The sequence below is a fragment of the Lycium barbarum genome, chromosome 12 (assembly GCF_019175385.1).
Source record: "Lycium barbarum isolate Lr01 chromosome 12, ASM1917538v2, whole genome shotgun sequence".
NCBI lineage: Eukaryota > Viridiplantae > Streptophyta > Magnoliopsida > Solanales > Solanaceae > Lycium > Lycium barbarum.
The window spans coordinates 79631781-79652983 of record NC_083348.1 but is presented as its reverse complement, the minus strand read 5'-3'; the positions used below and the strand labels follow the sequence as shown (position 1 = coordinate 79652983).

The following is a 21203-nucleotide window of genomic DNA, read 5'->3' as shown; positions in this document are numbered from 1 at the left end:
AATCATTAATCAACATACATATAGAACTGGAAATACAGATGCAATTGAGCATCGAAAATTACTCACTGATCTGTCATATGGTCTTTATGGAAAGGAACACTAAAGCGAAGGCAAAGAGAAAGCAATGATCCAGACGCAGATTACATTTGGAAAGATCTTATGCCAGTATTCAAACTGAAACTTCCTTACAAACAACTACAGAATTGGTGTTGGCGGTGCATGTAAATGCAGATAAAGTTCACAGAAAACTGTATGTTGCATGTTAGCTTCTAGGCACCTAAAACAATACGTAGTAGAATTATTATTTAGTAAACTATTTTCTATTGTTCATTTAACACTTCTCCTCAAGTTGGTATATCATGTAAAGATAAATGGATAATCTGTTAGAACTCATTTGTGATAACCCTTGTGGGCAAATTACCAGTGTTATCAAAAGCGCAAAAAAGATCTAAGGTTTCCTGGGGCTTTAAGCGCAAAGCGCTAATAAAGCGTAGGCTTCAATGAAAAAGGCACAAATGGAGAAAAAATGCAAAAATATAAGTTTAGTCCAAGACTATTAAGTATAAGCAAAATAACAAATATGTGGACAACAAAATTGAAAAAAAATTACAATAAAGTGAAATATCAATTGTTTCTTATAGCCTCTTGAAAGGGTCATTGGCAAGGAAAAGTATGTCTTAGAGCCTTGATGTTGACACTAAAGAGCACATCAAACGAGGCGAAGCACTCAACATGTTTTGAGCCCGCTTCAAGGCTTAAGCGTGCTTTAAGTGTGCCTTTGACAACACTGATAATTACAATAATTATATTTCTTGTAAATACTATTGTTAGATGATATACTCATCTAGTGGGTGATATACTCGTACGTACATCACTCACTATAAATAGCAAAGAAATACGGGCTCTAAGAGCCATTGATTCGTTTACAAAACATTCTCATGGTATCGGATTAGCCAGCAAATCCTCCCTTTTTCATGTCATAACAATTTTTTTTTGATAAAGTAAATAATTTATTAATAATTATGGAAACCTTGTATACAAACCGTATACAAAAAGGAAGAGAACCTACACCAAAATATGGTTCTCAACAAAAGAGATTCAATCCTCTATAAAAATAGGGACCCCATGATTACACCAAAAAGAAACCAGAAACAAAAAACTACATTGCAATTTTACAAAAATAGTGTTCCACCCCTTCAAAAGCCTTCCTATTGCTCTTTTCCAAATAACTCGCATGATTCCTAAGGGGCCAACACTCCGTGCCCTTTTACTTCTCTTCCCCCTCCTATGAGTCCAACTTTACAATGCCTCCTTCATTGTGCCCGACATCACCTATTGCATCCGAAACAAATTAAGGACCGCCCTCCATAACTGATTAGCCACTTTGCAATGAAATAGGAAATGATCTACGTTTTCGCCCGAACCTTTCACATAAATGCCAACTAACATAGGTGATCCTCCTCATGTCACAACAATCAAGAGGTCAAATCTATTCTTCGAAGAACGACAACAATTCTGATGTTCTTTGCCGCGAATTCATCATTTAACCCTTCTCATCAGAATCTCACCCCTTCCCTGATACCAGCAAACAATTTTTATTTTATTTTTAAATATCAGCAATTACCACTGCCAAAAATCTCTTCATCTTTTCTAAATTCCCTATCAAAACTTATCCAAGAAAAAGAACTAGAAATACAGTCTCCTCCAACAACTGTAAGTGCCGCAAGTGTAAGTGAAGCAACTGTAAGTGAAGTCTAAGGAATAGTACTACTCCAAGTCTCCTAGTTCTACGATCGTTCTTATTCGTCAAAACAACCAAAGCTTCTTGTTGGTTCCTCAATCTCAAAGCCTTCTCCGTCAATCAGATTGTCCACAATCCCTCCTAACTTCAGCGCCTGTCGGTGGCTCTCTTTTTATCCATATCACTGGCTTTCTCTGTTGTCATTCCTAAACAGAACTTTGTCTCTCACACCAGTCTGAAACTTTTTCTCCCTGACCATCGAAGTTGCCAATAGATAGTCCCTCTCGTCTTTTCCCCTATCTCTCCTTTTCCCCAGTGTTTCTTCACTGGCAGTATCATCTGCCTTGATTCTGTTAGCCCTACAAAAACTTCACTCCCATTGTTTGTCCTCCTTGGTTCTCTCACCTCAACCTTGCTCTTCTGCACTGCTGGCTAAACTCCAGACTTATTTTTTCAGCCCACCAGTGTTGTACTATGGACCATTCTTTGGTAATTTTTTTTTTCTTCTCACTATCTAAAGATAGTAGCCAACGAGATAGAATGGAACATACACCAAGAAGACGGTTATCAATCAATCTGTGAATAAGTCTTATGGGAGATACAACCACATAACACATTTACCTATATATTAAATCTACTGTAGTTAAAAATACTATCTAACTTGACTACACTGATCAGCTTTGCAAGTTCAGATGATTTTTTTTTATCAAGTAAATGTAAATTCATTCATAAACATAGCCACAACGGCCCTATACGAGAGATACACCAAAAAGTAGAGAATTCACAAAACGATATGATTCTCTACAAACTCCACCCATTCATCTATACAACAAGGAACTTTTTGTGTGCACCAAAAGAAAATAAGGGAACGGAGACTACTGAGAGAAACTCGACTCTACACCTTCAAACGCTCTCCTATTTCTCTCTCCAAACAATGCACATTAGCGCAAGTGGTACCATATTCCATGCCCTTCATCTTCACGTCTTCTCACGCTCTTCCAACTGAACATCAACTCTCTCACGGTGTTTGGCATTGCCCATGAAGTGTCAAACCACCTAAGCATACCCCAGCATAACCTCATAGTCAGCCCGCAATGTAGAAGAAGATAATCCACGCCCTCGCCCATCTCCTTACACATGTAGCACCAACTGACGCAGACAACCTTCCTCTTTCTAAGATTTTTCGATGTCAAAATCAACCCCTCTAGTGGCTATCCAAGCGAAGCACACCTTCCTTGGCACCTTTGGAATCCATATGTTATTATATGGGAAAAATATGCTCCTCTCTAACCAAAAGTTTCTCATAAAAAGACTTCACAGAGAAAACTTCAAAATTTCCCAAGCCCCACCACCAAACATCGGGGTTATCACCCTGATTGACTTGTCTATGCAGTAAGGCTAATAAGCTCTGGAAAAATTCCCTTCTAAAAATCTCTCCACCTTCTCTCCCCCTAATATGCTGAACCGTCAAGTCTATCTGGCAAGATATTCTGTACAAACTCTAAAATTCATATTTGAATATCACGTCCCCACGCCACCTATGTCCCCAAAATTTTACTCTCCGACCTTGAATGAGATATTTTCCCGAAAATCATCCCATCACTTCATGATATTCCTCCACATCCTACAACTGAAAAGAAAAGTGATATCTCTAGTTCTCCAACCCCCTTCCAAAACTCCATATATTATCAACTATCAAACCCCCCCCCCCCCCACCCCCACAAACTTGTACCTCCACCCCGAACCTCCACAACCATTTACCCTATAAAGCTTTGTTAAAAACCTCTATATCTTTAACTGCCAACCCTTCCCAAGTTCAGATGATATTCCGTCATTTTGGATTCAAGTATTACGTCAATGTATTAGCATTATTTCATCATCTGAACGAATGTTGTATTTTTTTTTAATGTCAATTGCTCCTTTAATATGATTGGTATTTCTTGTATACATTTTTTATAATCATTGACGTGGTACACGTACAATGCCCATACAATAGAAACTGGTCTAACTCTATAAATTCTAGGCTTCTTTAAAAGGTAGCTATGTTAAATATTGCAGTATACAGTGTCGTTGTATCCTGAAGAGATTTGTACATGATCTTCTAAAGCATATATAGCCAAGATCTCCTTGAAAGTACTGATTATTCACGCCTCAGAGCCTACTCTTTTCTGATTAAAATCTATTTTTCTAACAGAGAAATTAAGCTAAAGGATTAAAAAGACAGAATAGAAGGTTGTAAGTTCCTGAAATTCCATAATGATCAGTATTTTCTCATATCTACCTCAAAATTTGCACAGTTCCGTTATTTGTATGTGGTAACAAACTTAACGGAAACAACTTCAGGAATAACAAATTTCAAATTGTTTTAATCAATTAGCAAAACTCACATGTATTGTAAAGACTTCATCTGAAATGCTGGCAAGTTCCCACTCAAGGAGTTCTCAGAAAGATCTCTGTAAAACACATTATTTGGTAAGAGAAGATATAGAGATTGCAGACCACAAAAGGAAAATATAAATATTTAGTAGAAGGTGTTCTTCTATTTAACCAAAGAGGTATGCAAAATTAAGCTTTCCTCATTGTCTTGCTCAATACAATAGTGATAAACATGATGACGAATTAATTTTGAAAAGGACAAAGTGCTCCTCCATAGTTCGAGGAGCTTTTCGATCTTCTCCCAATCCATCAGAAATAAGATAGCCAAAAGATAATTGTCAACACAGTGAACCACTCACAAATAACAAAGCGATTGGAGGTTGAGAAGTGATGTAGGGATTGGTCCATGAAGATTGTTTCTGCTTAAATCCCTGAAGCATCCATGCCAAGTTAGACTAGACTTTTGAAACAAAGCAACAGAACTATAACTCATTAATCAACATATCATATGGAACTGCAAATGCAGAAGAAATTGAGCATGGGACTCACCAAGCTGCTATATACCTTCTGGAAGAAAATGAAGTCTATAGCTTTTGAAGGCAAAGATAAAGCAATGTTCCACAGGCAGATTACATTATCAAACATAAACTTCCTTACAAGCCAGTACAACATTGGTGCTGGTAGGCAGATAATTTCACAGAAAACCATATGTTGATTGTTAGCTTTTTGACACCCAAAACAATAATTGTAGAGTTACTATTTGGTAAGCCACTTTTTGTTTTTTGGATAACGGAGAAATCCCCGAAATTGGCGAATAATGGGCCCGTTCCTCTACCTTTCTCCACTTAAATACCAGACATTAACCCACACATTAAGCTCAACACCTTACCACTAGGCCAATACCCTGACGCACCAAAAATGTACTATCATCTTTTCTTCATTTAACATTTTCTCTCGAATTGGAGTTTATATATAGTGTGAAGATAAAGAGATATGTCTATTAGAACTCATATGTGTAACTCTTCTAGATAATAATTAAAATTAATTATATTTCTTGTTACTACTATTTGCTGATGTGGGGCTTATATAGCCTTGGCCTAGTCGTTTCTTCATTAGTAATACCCATCTGCCTGATTCTATTTGCTCCTTCATTCAAGCCTTACCATAACTTTTCTTATTTTTCAGTCCACCAGTCTTTGCTCCTTCCTTGAGATTTAACCCCCCCCCCCCCCCTCCCCCCAACAAAAAAAAAATCAGAAATAGTTTTTTCTCAACATATTAAGTTATTAACTGAAGATTCTACCTCTTCACAGGCTATCTCCACCAATGATTTCTTTTCAAACCCGCTTCTATTTAAGGGCAAAAGATCCTAATGGTGGACTATTTTGTGAAAATTTGGTACTGTTTGAAAAGTAATTAAAAGAAAAATAGCCATAATTTAATAGTACAAAAATAAAATTCGGACAATAATTAACTCTGCTTATAACATGAAAGAACTTATAAAGGTTTGAACCCCATGAATTCTTTGTTTGTTTCGTAACTCTAGCAAATTCTTGAACCCCATGAAATCTTTCTTGATTTTGAGACTATAACAAATTTTTGAATTTCATGAATCCTTCTTCCTCTTTGAACCCCATGAAGCTTTTTCTGGGACCCACTTGTCAATTCTTTGAATTCCAATAGCTTTGGTGGAGTTGTTTCATATTATAATTTTAGGTGGGGTATTTTTTTTCCAAACCTTAGACTCCATTTGTGGAACTACATTGGGCAGTGGCGGAGCCAGGATTTATGCCAAGGAGGTTCAAAAATATAAAGAAGCCATAAATGAAGAAGTTAAGGGGGTTCAATGTCTACTATATATACATAAAAAATAATTTTCACCTTGTATATACAGTGCAATTTTTCGCCGAAGGGGGTTCTGAACCCCCTTCTATAAGGCTAGGTCCGCCACTGACATTGGGTATGTTATTATTGTTATATTTTCCAAACCATTTGTATGTATTGCTCTCACTATAAACAACAAAGCAATACCAAGCTATATGAGTTATCAAACCATTTACAAAACATTCGCAGTATCCACCTGTTAAATCAAATTAGTAGTAGTATTTATAAAATGCAAGTAAGCAGCCAGGTTGAAGAGAAATAGATAAACATTCTCACAATCGGGTTAAATGAGTGAGATTTCCAACTTGTGGTGGTATTCTCCCGCTTAAATCCCCCTCTGATAAATTTCTGCAGATAAATGGGATAACAATGTTAACAATTTCTAGACAATAACGAAATTTATGCAATATATAATCTAAGACAATATTTGAATTACGTTGACGAGCAAATATGATCTGAGAACATATTTAGTCCCTCTATCTTAGAATCATTACACATTACGGGTGTGTTTGGTTGTCAAAATATTGTAGAAAACACTTTCTTTAGGAAAACAATGTTCTTAAAATTAAGAAAATGATTTCTCTGCAAGAAGTAGAGATAAAAAGTACCATAAATGGCATGTTAAGCTCATTGTCTCCTCCTCACCCCCAACCCTCGCTGCCCATTAACCGCCCCTGACCCGACTCCCTGCATAATATTTTCCTAGATTACTTTGTGAAAAACAGCCATTGATTGTTGTATTTGAAGTAGAATCTATAATCTAGGGTTTTAGTTTGGGAGTAACTCCGTTGTTGAAGAAGAGAGAAGAAGAGTTCTTTTCCTTTTTTGGTAACTAATAATTTTATTAATCACCAAGAGAAAAGCATTACAGACTGCAACCCAACTTTATATCTCAGTGGGCTGCTCAAGTGTAATTCTCAGTAAACCAGATAGCAATCAAAGCTAATCTAGCAACAGAAATCAAAACATGTAGTTCTGTCCAAGGTTTCGGATACCAGGGGAAGCTCGAATGTTGCACATATATGCAACTTCTCTAGCAATGATGTCCCATCCAGTAGCTCACTTGTCAAAAACTCTCTTATTTCTTTCCATCCAAATTCCATGCATTACTTCCGCGTACAGCATTCTGAATATTCTAGCAGCCGGTGACTTCCCTTTAGCATTTCTGATAGCCCAGTGCAAGTGAGTGTCCCAATTACCAACAACAACAACATGCCTAGTAGAATCCCGCAATGTGGGGTCTGGGGAGGGTAGAGTGTACGCAGACCTTACCCCCATCTTGAAAGGTATGGAAGTTGTTTCCGAAAGACCCTCGGCTCAAGAGAGAAAACAAGACCTTACCCCCACCTTGAGTGTCCCAATTACCATTTGGGAAATTACCCTTCTGTGCCTAGTTAAGAATTCTTATCCACATCAGTTTGGTATATTGACACTCAACAAAAAGGTGGTCCCTAGTCTTAGGAGCTTGCTGGCATAATGTGCAGATAGGATCCACCGATAATCCCCATTTGATTAACCTATCCAATGTGCGCATTTTGCCTTGCAACATTAACCACATGGTAAACTTTGCCCTTGGTCTTCCACCATTCCTAAAAATCAGTGGTTTCCATTCGACTCTAGGATAATCACCCATCATCTAGAAGTAAATTTGACTAGTGAGGCTTTATTTATCAGTGAAGTTACATTGTATACTATTCAAAACCTCCTTTGAACTCATAATTTGTCTAATCATCGAACAAGCTAGCTGTGGCACAGCTGTATCAGTACCAATCTGATCCTTTATGTAATAGTGATGGACCCATCTAATCCATAAACTATCTTTCTTTTTTGACAGGTCCCAGTAGAGTTTGGTTATGGCAGCTCTGTTCCAACAATTCAGGTTGAACAAGTTCAACCCTCCTCCCGCTCTAGGTACACAAACTCTCTCCCATGCCACTAGAGATTTCTTAGTTATCATATTAGATCCAGACCACAAGTAGCTCCTGCAATGAGCTTCTATAATTTTCATTACTTTTGATGGTAGAGTGAACATTTGGGCCCAATACGATTGCATTCAAAACAGTACTATTTGTATCAATTATGCTCTTCCTGTATATGAGAGTGTTTTTGTTGTCCAAGAGGTGATCCTGGATGTGATTTTGTGAATAAGTGATTGCCATTAGATAAAGCTCGTCTTCTTAGTGGAAAGTGGAATGCCCAAGTACTTGAAAGGTAATTCACCGTACATAAACCCCAATTTAGTAACAATTCTGTCTCTGATCTCCTGTTTAACCCCTCCAAAATATACAAAACTTTTCCTCATATTGGCCTGCAGTCCAGAGGAACTGGAAAACTAGTTAGAGCAATTGAGCAAGGCAGTTACTGAGTTCTCATCACCCCTAGCAAATAGAAGCAGGTCATTTGCAAAGCTTAAATATGTGATCCCAAGTGTGGAGCACCTGGGATGATATTTATATCTTATGTTTTGTTTGAGACCAATCAATTTTCTACTAAGGTCCATGGAGATGGTAAACAGGAATGGTGACATAAGGTCACCTTGCCTCAAACCTTTGGCAGCGGGAAAAGGCTTAGTAGTCTCACCATTCACCATAATTATGTAGCTTACTGTTTTCACACACTGCATAATCCAGGCTATAAATCTCTCAGGAAAGCCAAGCTCCTTCAAAACATGTTGAAGAAAGCACCATTCAACAGAGTCGTTAGTTTTTTGTAAATCAATCTTGATCATTACCATGTCTGAGGTGTTCTTCATAGTGTATGCCTTAATTAGCTCATGTGCCATAATAATGTTGTCAGCAATTCTTCTTCCACGGATAAAACCAATTTGTGCTTCACAGATAGTGCATGAGATGATTTTCTGAAGTCTGGCTGCTAAGATTTTTTATATGATCTTGTACAGGACTGAACAACATGCTATGAGTCTATACTCTTTAACATTGGTAGGATTGGATATTTTAGGAACTAGTGTGACCAGGGTACAATTTATAGGAGTATATATCTTGCCAGAACTGAAGAACTCTCTCACTGCAGCCATCATTTCATCCTTAGTTATGTGCCAAACCTTTTTAAAAAATAAAGCATTGTATCCATCTATACCAGGTGCTTTATCCTCTCCAATGGAATCAAGTGCTTCCAAAAGTTCTACATCATGCACAGCCTGTATTAGCTCATTTCTTTTTAATTGAGACAGCTTAGGCCCATTCCTCAGGGTAAGCTTATTCATAACAGGTAGGGAATGTGCATAAGATCCCATTAGCCCTTTGCAGAAGGAGGTAATCTTCTCTTTAATGTCCTCAGTATCAGTTATGTGTTGACTAGTTAAGGAAGTGAGTACTTTGACCAGTTAAGAACTAGTACTAGTATCTGTTTCCTGTTATGTCTCGCTTTGACAACAGCTGAGAAATATTTGGTGTTTGCATCACCAAGTTTCGCCCAAGTAATTCTGGACTTTTGCTGCGTCACGTATTCTTCAATTAATTACCACCTTTTCAAGTTTTGTAATAGATCTTTCTCTACCAAGATAAGAGAATCAGCGCATTTAGTTTCTATTTGTTGTTGAACCACTTGCAAATCCACCTTGCCTTCTCTATCTTCTAAGCAATGCCCATAAATTCCTGTTTATTCAGTAAAGGTGCTTTTAGGGCTTTCAGCTTATTCCATATGGTCTTCATGTTATAACCAGTGTGTGGTTGAGCCCATATTCCACTGACATATCCAAGAAGGACTCATGCTCAGCCCAAACATTATAGAATTTGAAAGGGTTTTAACATTTCTATGAGTGGTCTGTAAAGTGATTAGCATTGGTAAATGATCAGAAATGTTGGGCCATCATATTCAGTCACTATACTTCCCTAATGCATCATCCATTCAAAATTCCCTAAACGCTTATCTAGTCTACAGCAAATCCTGTCAGTACTAGACTGCTTACTTTGACCATGTGTAGAAAGAACCTTTCCAAGGCAATTCATCCAGCATCAAGGCATGTATATAATCTAAGAAGCCTTGCACTTTAGCATAAGTAACAGGGGTGCCCAGGAGCCTATCATTGGAGTGTAATACAATATTGAAGTCATTATATCAAATGAGCAGTTTGCATCTGATATTTACAAAATTTCACACACGTACACATCACATGTCTTCTAACTAACTAACAAACTCCACTAAGTGACAACTAATGACATTTAACTAATTGTTAATGACACTTAACTAATTTATCCTAGGCAGCTAATCTCAAGACTTCAGCTCAAGATGGGGTAAAACACATCAAGTACTCCCAGCTTAGTGAGCAAAAATTGATGCTGACTCACCCCTAATCCTTTAGTAAGTAAATCTGCCGGTTGAAACTTAGAACCTACAAACTCTGGCTTGATCAATCCTGCTTTGAGCTTTTCCCTCACAAAATTACAATCGATCTCTACATGTTTTGTTCTCCCATGAAATATGGGATTTGATGTTATCTACATACCTGTTTTTTTGTCACAACACAGTCTAACAGAAGAGTCAATTGGCACTTTAAGATCCTTTAACAACCATACTAACCATATCACTTCAGCCACTGTTGTTGCCATATTTCTATACTCTGCTTCTGCTGAGCTTCTATTCACTATGTGTTACTTTTTTTACTTCCAAGAGATCAGTGAATCACCAAGTTGAATAACATTCCTGTGACAGATATTCTTGTATTTGGACAAGCTGCCCAATCTGAGTCATAAAAAGCAGTGAGTTTGATAATGAGACTTCTCTTCAACAAGATCCCTTGTCCAGGTGCATTTTTCAAGTATCTAAGTATTCTCAAAGCTTCTTCCCCATGTGACCTCATTGGTTGCTGCATGAATTGGCTAAGGACCTAGACTATAAAGCATATATCAGCCCAGTAATGGTCAAATATATCTTCGACCCAAAAAATGGTCAAATATATCAACTTACCCACTAACTGTTGATAGCCATCTATCAAAAGTGGATCATCAGTCTTCTTTAGGAATTCATCATGCTCTACTATAGTAAGCTTGGTACTCAATTCCATGGGTGTAGAAGCTGGCATGGCACCACTTAACCCCACAGTTGAAATCAATTCTAATGTGTACTTTCTTTGGTTAAGCAAAATGCCTATTTTTGACCTCATCACTTCAATCCCCGGAAAATATCTCAGTTGCCCTAAGTCCTCGACTTTGAAACTGCTCTGCAATGTCTGTTGTGCTTTTTTGATCATGTCTTAACTACCATATGTGATTAAAAAATTATCAACATACACTAAAATCACCACCATGTCATCACCAGCCTGCTTGGTAAAAGTTGAATGATCATATGGACATTGATTGTATCCTGCTTCTAACAAGGAACTAGACAGTTTAATGTCCCACTATCTAGATGCCTGTTTTAAATCATATAAGGATTATAAAAGTTTGCATACTTTGGTCTCCCCCTGTCTGTGAAAACCTTGAGGTAAGGCCATGTAAGCTTCTTCACATAGATCACCTTATAAAAGCATTATGCACATCCATTTGAATAAGAGGATAATCCCTTGATGCTGCAATGTTAATATCTGTCCTTACTGTCATCATTTTTGGTACTGGAGAAACTGTTTCATGATAATCTAGACCATCCTTTTGGTTGTAACCCTTTGCTACCAACCTAGCCTTGTATTTGTCAACATTCCCATTTGTCATGTGCTTAATTTTAAACAGCCATTTAGATCCAATAGCATGTTTTCCTAGGGGTGAATCAACTATTTCCCAAGTGTGATTACCTCTAATGCTACTATTTCATCTTTCATAATAGCTATCCACTTGCTATGTTGAGATGCCTTCTCGAATGACTTAGGCTCAGTCCCAGCAGATAAAGCACTTAAATATGCTTAATAAGAACTTGGCAAGTGTGAATATGACACAAAACCAGATATGGGGTATATGCAGTTGGCAGAAGACTTGGAGCTTGTAACATATTCACTAAGCCATATTGGTGGCTTTGTAACTCTAATAGGCTTAAATGATTTTGTGTCTGTTCAACAACAGGAATACCTGATATAGAAATATCACCAATTGGAATCTCCTTCGCAACTTCGGGAGCATTGATAAGAGCATCATTGTCAGCAATGCCATTCTGAATCTTTGTAACTGCATCAACAATGTCATGATGAATTTCTGCAACTGGAGCATGTGATCAGCAATATCAGGATCCCCAATATATGGTGTAGCATTGTAATCATTTGCCATAATACCTACATCATCATCTCTTAACACAACAAGATCAATATTATTCTCATTTATAAACAGGTTTGATCGTTGGACCTGAAGACTCAAATATATCAGGTGAACCTGATTCATTCAAAACTTGATAAGGGAATGTAAGTTCTCGGAAACTGATATTCATGCTCACAAAGAAAACATGATCAGTAAGATCATAAACCTTGTAACCCTTCTGAGTTTCTAAATAACCCACAAAAATTGATCTTTTGACCCATGGAGCAAATTTATCCCCCTTAGGAAGCTTACTTGCATGGCATAAGCATCCAAACACTCTTAGGTGATCCAACTTAGGTGTTTTCCCAAATAACACTTCATATGGTGCTTTGCCTCCAAGAATATCAATAGACAATTTGTTAATTAGGTATACTGCAGTCTTCACACAATCTCCCCATAATTGAATTGGAACTGAACTTTGGAACTTAAAAGCCCTTGCCATTTCTAATATGTGCCTATGTTTTCTCTCTACAACACCATTTTGTTGTGGGGTATATACACAACTACTTTGGTAAATTATACAGTTAGAAGCAAACAATTATGTACAAGAGGAGTTAAAAAACTTAGATCCATTATCAAATCTCAGGATTTTCACAGACAACCCAAACTGAATATTTATTAATGCCAAGAAATCTTTAAGAACTACAATGACTTCACATTTATATCGTATCAAGCACAAACACGTATATCTACTGCAGTCATCTACTATGGTCACAAAGTATTACTTCTTGTCATATGTAGGTCTCCTGTAAGGCCTCCAAACATCTACATGTACTAAATCAAACACATGAAGAGATAAGCTACTACTAATAGGAAATATTTAGTCTGCATTGCTTAGCTAGAGGACATATCTCACAACTGTATTGTATACTCTTGCTTGTGATGTTTTGTAATGTCTTGATGTGCTCTAATGTCTTCATTGATGCATGCCCCAGTCTCAAATGCCACAGCCTCACTGCTACACTTTGAGACTGTTGTATTTATTGCAGGTTTTATCTTTTGTTCCCTTAATATGTACAAACCATCCCTCTCCCTACCAATCCCTATCACTCTGCCAGTGAAGAGTTCTTGAAATAAATAGAAATCTGGGTAAAAGGAGACTGAGCAGGAGAGTTGCTTAGTCAGCTTGGACACTGACAGTAAGTTGAACTTGAAAGTTGATACATGTAGCACCTTTTGCAACTTATAATTCTCAAGGATCATAGTACTTCCTATACTATCTATATGACTTTTATTCCATGTAGGCACCTATACTGCATTACTATGATGATCTTCTAACTTCTAATAGCATTCAAGAGCTCCTTACTTGGTGTAATGTGATGTAATTCGTTGTACTGTTCCTCAGAAAAATGATTTACTGAAATATTTCCTCCATTGGTTGCATCAGCTTCTCTGGTAAAATGAGCAGCTGCTGCTGGTCTATGTTCAGCATTTGGTTTGAAATTTCCACTTCCAGGTTTGAACTCACCTTTTCCCTTTCTTTTACTTTTGAAATTTGCTGGATATCTAATCAGTCTGTAGCATTTCTCTATAGGATGCCCTTTGTATCCACAAATCTCACAAGCAATCCCTAACGTCTTAGGTTTGTACCCTTGAGTTCTCCCTCCAAGTAAAGCCAATGCTTCTCTAACCTTATCCACTACTCCTAGTGTTCTTTGACTCTCCTCTTGTGCTGCTATTGCACAAGCTTCATTAACAGTTATAACTGGTTTTCTAGCTAGAATATTACTCCTACTATTGTCATAGCTCTCATTCAATCCCATAAAAAATTGTAATAACCTTTGTGATTTCAGATGTGCACATAAGCTGCAGATTCATCACACTTACATCGTGGTGATGGAATCATGACATCCAATTTTGCCCAAAGGTTTTTTTAATTTTAAATAGTAAACAGTAACTGAATCATTTCCTTGCCTAAAGGTTGCGATTTCACTCCATAAATGATGCGATCTGGTCAAATCAGATCAGTCAAACGTCTCTTCAAATTTTCTTCGCATTTGATGCATACATAATCCCCGGTAATAGCTCACTCGCAACTGTGCTTGCAATCCATGATACCGTTATTGCATTCCATTTTTCCCATTGTTCTTCTAATGCTCCTTTATATGCACTTTTAACACAAGTTTCATCGGCAAACCCTAGCTTTCCTTTACCCCTGAGTGCCAATTTCATTGGTTTGCTTGACAAAGCATAGTTTTCTGTACCTGTGAGCTTCATTGGAATTAGAACCACACCAATTACATATGAAGCTTGGAGACAAAGAGGAGAATTGTGATCGAGTGATGTAGCTTCGTTAACTGCCATTGTTGATTCTGTTGCAGTTTTGCTAACCACTATTGTTGATCAAATTGAAGTTTCTTTGATATTGTTTTCCTTTAATTTTCGTTTAATTGAGTCTCCCTAGATTCCCGCTCTGATACCATGTGAAAAACAACCATTGATTACTGTATTTGAAGTTGAATCTAGAATCTAGGGTTTTAGTTTGCGAGTAAATCCATAGTTTGAAGAAGAAAGAAGAAGAGATCTTTTCACTATATCAAATGAGCAGTTTATATCTGATATTTCACGACAAAAAAATGGATATTTGCTGCGGAGGTTGAAGTTACAATTGGCAGAGGTATTAGCCTTCACTAGTTGCTAGAAGAGACTAAAATCTTCACAAATTACAACTTTCGATCTCTTTAAATTACCTATTTTTTTTATAGTATAGTACAACAACAACATACTCAGTTAATCACACAATGTGGGGTCTGGGAAGGGTAGAGTGTACGCAGATCTTACCCCATCTTAGGTAGGGAGGCTGTTTCCGGAAGACCCTCGGCTCAAGAGAAATCATAAAAAAGGTCAGATACGGGCAAACACATCAAAGCAGTTATGAAAATGCAAACAGTGAAAGTAAATAAGCCATTATAAACCAACAGATACTCGCAGAAATCAAGAGACAAGAAACTATAGAGCAACATAGCTACTCGTAAGAAAGGATAAACGCAACTACTTACTAGTCTTCTATCCTAATATGAGTCCTCCATACCCTCCTATCTAAGGTTATGTCCTCGGTAAGCAGGAAATGCGCCATGTCCTGTCTAATCACTTTCCCCTAATACTTCTTCGGCCTACCTCTACCTCTTTTGAAACCGTCACTGGCCAACCTCTCGCACCTCCGCACTGGGGCATTTGCATCTCTCCGCATCACATGCCCAAACCATCTCAGTCTCGCTTTCCGCATCTTGTCTTCCACTGAGGCTACCCCAACATTGTCTCGGATGACTTCATTTCTAATCCTATCGCTCCTAGTGTGCCCACACATCCATCGCAGCATTCTCATTTCCGCCACTTTCATCTTCTGAACATGAGATTTCTTGACTGGCCAACACTCCGCCCCGTACAACATTGTCGGTCTAACCACCACTTTGTAGAACTTGCCTTTAAGTTTCGGTGGCACCTTCTTGTCACACAACACTCCAGAGGCAAGCCTCCATTTCATCCATCCTGCACCAATACGGTGTGTGACGTCATCATCAATCTCCCCATTTCCTTGTATAATAGACCCAAGATACTTGAAACTATTTTTCTTCTGTATGACCTGGGTGCCAAGCTTCACTTCCACATCAGCCTCATGCACCATCTCACTGAACTTGCACTCCAAGTACTCTGTCTTGGTCCTACTCAACTTGAACCCTTTAGACTCCAGAGTTTGTCTCCAAACCTCCAACTTAGCATTACACCCGCTGCGAGACTCGTCAATCAGGACTATGTCATCCGCAAATAACATACACCATGGCACCTCACCTTGAATTTGCCGCGTCAATCCATCCATCACCAAGGAGAATAAAAATGGGCTAAGAGCTGATCCCTGGTGTAACCCCATCATCACTGGAAAGTGCTCTGAGTCTCCTCCCATAGTCCTTGCCCTGGTCTTGGCCCCATCATACATGTCCTTGACTGCCCTAATGTACGCCACAGGTACACCTCTAGCCTCCAAGCATCTCCATAGAACCTCTCTCGGCACTTTGTCGTATGCCTTTTCTAGGTCGATGAATATCATGTGTAGGTCCCTCTTCCTCTCCCTATATTGTGTTATATCCCGTATTTTATACGTTCGGAAATTTCAAGGTAGTCGTGGTAAGTTAAGCGAATGACCATCTTCCAAAATTATTTTTAGTGTACAAGTTGGTTATGAATATTATTTATGGACATAGTTGATAAGGAAATATTGAGAAAGAATAAGGGTAAAAAGGAAAAATTCACAAAACGGTTTATGGTAATATTGTGGAAAGGCTAGGGGTAAAATGAAAGTTTTACACAAAGTCTTGAAAATTCTTAAAGAATGCCATGTTGGCCGTATGGTGTGCCATATTTTTATTTAATGGGGCTAAGTATAAATATGCATGGGTCAAAGCTTGCTTAAGAAGACAAATGATCATCTTTGACTATTTTAGAAAAATTCAAGGAAAAAGAAGAAATTTCTAGAAAAATATGGAGAGAAGGGCATGTGCCCCTCACATGCTTGTAGAACTATATATATATATATATATGAGAGGTCATCTTTTAATTCAAGACATTTTGGAGAGAGAGCAAGAACAAAAGAGAGGGAGAAAAAAAATAAGAAGGTCATTCGGCCATGTCCTAATCCACAAGAACCTTGGAAAATTTTTCATTAAAAATTATTCTCTTCTAGCCAAGAAACTAATTGAAGGGCCCCTAGCAAAGTGGGGTGTTCATTGGAGCAATAAAAGCACATATTCTTGTGAGTTGCAAGTCCTGGCCGTGAAGGGAGATAAGAGGACAGGTAAGAATTTATCCTCTTTTGTATGTTATGGATGTTTGTGCATGTTGTAGTGTATAAAAATGAGTGAAATTCATGAAGAATGTGGATGTAGGGGTGGTGGCCGTGAGGTGTGTGTGTATGGCCATGTATAATTGTTGTTATTGTGTGGATTCTATGTTGCTAATAAAAGCTTAATGATCTTAATGAAGTTGTAGTAGTTGGAGACTTGTTTTAGAGGTTTATGTAAATTGAATATAATGTTCTTGCATGCATGAAAGGTAATGTTGTTAGTGTGATGTTGTTAGTATGATGTTGTTAGTGTGTAGTTCATGAATTTGGAAGGAAAAAGGAAATGTGTTGTTATTGTTTTTATTGGAGTTGAAAGGTCTTGGAGGAAGTAGTATATTGATTGAGTTGTTAGAGTGTATTTTGGATGAATTGTTAAAGTTATTAGTATGATTGTTGGTATTGTTATTGATAGTTTGGCCGAGTTGAATTCTCGGATTGTTGGTTGATGATTTGGGCCGAGTTAGATTCTCGGGGATCGTATATTTACAGGGGAGATGCTGCCGAAATTTCGGCAGATCATAAGTGAATTTATTTGAAAGGTTAAGACAAGTATATGCCGATGAATCTAACGATAATATCAATCTTCTTGAATGTAGACTAACAAGTTTGGGCGAATTAAGTAGCTAGTAAGGCGCGGCGCAGGTATGTTAAGGCTTGTCCTTTTCTTTCAAGGCATGATCCCGACGTTATGATTCATACTTGCTTCCATATTTTCCTTATTTTCAAAAGTTAGATGTTTATGATTTCAAAGCATGATTACTTTCCCGATAACCCGTCAACGTTTCCAAAACGTCCATACTTTTCTAGAATAAAGGTTTATGGTACTATAAGTTTTTATGACAACAACGATAGATATGTTTTACAGTGACCATGATGGTATTAAGGATGAGAATATTTTATGAAGACTATGATAAGGATGATTTTTCAAAAATGACTTCTGAAATGATCGTAGAATGTTCTGTTCTTCAAAAGCTCGTAACTTTTGTATACTAATTCTGATTGACCCGAAACTTGTTTCTAAGTCTTCATATGTCGAATTATGTACGTACCTATCGAGTCTTAACGTTGCTATTCATTATTAGTCTCCCCTTATGATTATAGTTCCTTCAAGGTGAGACAAGCGACCACGATTATTCCATAATGTCATCGGAGGCTACCGACCTTACGTCACTCCGATAGATACATGATTTTCTTTGGGCTCTCGTGCATGCTGCTTACGCGATATATGTATATGTATTTGGGGAAGATGGGGAAAGGGAGATATGTTGCGCTATAAGACGCATTGCCACCTGGTCAGCTGGTGTATTCATCCCGGACGCGGGATGCCCGGACGCAGGATATATAGGAGAGCCGACGTATTCGGCGCTATGATATGATATGTTCTATTTTTCTACATATGTGGGGGAGCCGACGGGGGTCGGCGCTATGCATGTTCTACTTTCTATACATATGAAAAGAAATGTTTTCAAAGGAAAGCTAGCATGCATGGCATCCGCCCTAAGGGGCACTCAGATGTACAGGTTATTCTTTTATCTCATGATATGCTCAGGCAGAAATACACCGTACCTATATGGTCGGGCAGTTTACTTGTAAATACTTATATGTTGCTTCAAAAGGTAAAGTTAGCTTACATGATATCTGTCTTAAGAGGCAAACAGAGGTACAGGTTATTTTCTTACCCTATGTTATGCTTTACGTCCCTTACCATGATCTTATGTTATTACTCTTGCCTTACATACTCAGTACACTTCTCGTACTGACCCCTCTTCTTCGGGGGCTGCATTTCATGCCGCGCAGGTACACTCAGATCAATAGAAGCCAATATAGAAGATGCTTCAGCGGTGTTGGCAAGCTCCACTTGTTCCTGGAGTGCTGCCGAGTCAGAGTACATATGCTATGATGTTGTGTTCAAAGTTAGAGACTTTGCAGACAGAGTCGTGGGTATAGTACGTCGGTCTTGAAAGCGGCTTCAGCAGCCGATGTGTCATACTGTGTTATGTGTTAAGTTCCAAATGATTACAGATTTTGTCTGACTTGAGAACGAAGGAAAGGAATATTTTGAAAGTTTTCATTACGTATTTTATTTAATTAAAGTTAAGAATCCGAAGAAGTTAAGTATGTATTAAGAGTCAGCGGATTCGCTCGGCTCCGAGTATGGGGTCGGGTGCCCATCACACCCTAGTAGAATCGGGGTGTGACATACTGCTCCACAAGTCTCCGTACAAGATGAATAGTTTCTGTAGTTGAGTGCCCCGGCATGAATCCGAACTGGTTCTCTGAGATAGACACGCTTCTCCTCACCCTCATCTCCACCACCCTTTCCCACACTTTCATAGTGTGGCTTAGCAGCTTGATCCCTCTGTAGTTGTTACAACTTTGAATGTCGCCCTTGTTTTTGTACAATGGAATCATTGTACTGCATCGCCATTCTTCGGGCATCTTAGCCGTCTTAAAGATGACATTAAAGAGTAGGGTCAACCACTCTAAACCTGCCCTGCCTGCAGTCTTCCAAAATTCCCCAGGAATCTCATCGGGCCCGGTCGCTCGACCCCTACTCATCCTACAGACAGCACCCTTAACTTCCTCAACCTTTATACTCCTACAATATCCAAAATCACGACACCTCTCAGAGTACTCCAAATCTCCCAACACAATATCTCTGTCCCCACCATCGTTCAAGAGTTTGTGGAAGTATGACTGTCATCCCCGTCTAATGAGAGCGTCCTCCACTAGTACCCTGCCATCCTCGTCCTTGATGCACTTCACCTGATCCAATTCACGCGCCCTCCTTTCCCTCGCCTTGGTGTTATATCCCGCATTTTGTACATCCGGATAATTTAAGATAATTGCGGGAAGTTAAGAGTAAGGCTATGTTCTTGATCTTGTTTAACACCTAAGTTGTTCATGAAAATATTGATGCAGAAATATTGGGGGAGCCTAAGGGCAAAATTGGAATTTGGAAATTTGTGTCATGAATTACAAAAATTGGCCACAAATAATTGGGCTTGGAAAATTAAAAAAAAAAAAAACAAGAGAGGCCCAAATTGTGGTGGTGGCCGGCCATGGCCCAAGTAAAATAGTCTAAGCCCATAATAATTAAAATCATGTGATAAATAAGGAAAAGGGGCCATAAATCTCTTCATTTCTCAAGAAGCTTCAAGAAAAAAAAAATGAAAAGCAAACAAAGAAGGCCATTCGGCCAAGAGGGAGAAAAACAAACCCTTTGAAATCTTGTCCAAGAAAATATTTTCTCCTAGTATTCCAACCAATTAAAGGGTCCTCTTTAACGTGGTATAGTTGTTGAGGTCAACAAACCGCTCGTTTCACCGTTTGCACACCCTAGCTAAGTTGAGGAGTTAAGGAGAAAAGGTAAGGATTAATTCTCATTTTTATATGTTATGAATGTTTGTGTATGTTGTAGCTTGTGGAAGTGAATGAAAAACATGAAATCATGCATGTTGATGTTGGGCCGTGTAGATGCCATGTTGGCCGTGTGAGTGTGTGTTGTGTTGTGGGGAGATTGAATTAAATTTTATGTAGTATGTTTCTTGTTGTTGTAAGGTATAGAAAAGATGGAAAATTCATGGAAATGTACATGTAGTTGTTGTGGCCGAGTGATGGTTGGTTTGGCAAGTTATGATGAATTGATTTATTTGATATGTTAGTTGCGGTCGTTGCGGATTTTAGGATGTTAAATGAAGAATAAATGACTTGAAATGAAGTTGTAATTGTTGGTGGATTATGAAAGAAGTTAATGTGATATTAGTATGGTTTATTGTGATTATAAGAATAAAGGATATTGTTGAAGTATAGATTATTAATGTTCTTGTGGAGTTTGAAAGGTCTTGGGTGAAGAAGTAGGTCGTTTGGGGTTGTTTGAAATATTATGTGAATTGTTTGAAATATTCTTGAATTGATTGTTGATATTGTTGGCATGAGTGTTAGTATCGTTGTTGATAATGTGGCCGAGTTCCATTCTCGGGTTTGTTGTTGCTAAATTGGCCGAGTTAGATTCTCGGGGGTGATGTATTTACAGGGGAAGTGCTGCCGAAATTTCGGCAGAATATAAGTGAATTCATTTGGAAGGCTAAAGTAAGTATATGGCAATGTGTTTGATGATTATGTC

The 21203-nt window shown here is 38.2% G+C and overlaps 1 protein-coding gene and 1 long non-coding RNA gene across 6 annotated transcripts in view; one reads left to right on the top strand and one right to left on the bottom strand.

The window, feature by feature from the left end:
* LOC132623758 (probable leucine-rich repeat receptor-like protein kinase At1g35710) overlaps positions 1-13689 on the bottom strand; it is a 68061-nt gene extending 54372 nt beyond the window's left edge. For all 3 annotated transcript variants that reach the window (XM_060338571.1, XM_060338572.1, XM_060338573.1), the window contains exons 1-4: positions 13097-13689; positions 6278-6349; positions 4477-4548; positions 4129-4194 (exon numbers count right to left, since the gene is read on the bottom strand). In XM_060338571.1, the coding sequence (XP_060194554.1) occupies positions 4129-4194; positions 4477-4548; positions 6278-6349; positions 13097-13443 (557 nt within the window). In that variant the 5' untranslated portion in view covers positions 13444-13689. The remainder of the gene's footprint in view (positions 1-4128; positions 4195-4476; positions 4549-6277; positions 6350-13096) is intronic.
* Positions 6670-19146, top strand: LOC132623765 (uncharacterized). 3 transcript variants are annotated; one of them, XR_009576411.1, is made up of 4 exons: positions 6670-7560; positions 7836-7912; positions 13628-13696; positions 18875-19146. It is a non-coding gene; the product is annotated as an uncharacterized LOC132623765 (long non-coding RNA). The 3 variants fall into 3 exon arrangements; XR_009576412.1 differs by having other exon boundaries at positions 6670-7656; XR_009576413.1 differs by having other exon boundaries at positions 6670-7687.
* The last annotated feature ends 2057 nt before the right edge of the window (positions 19147-21203 follow it).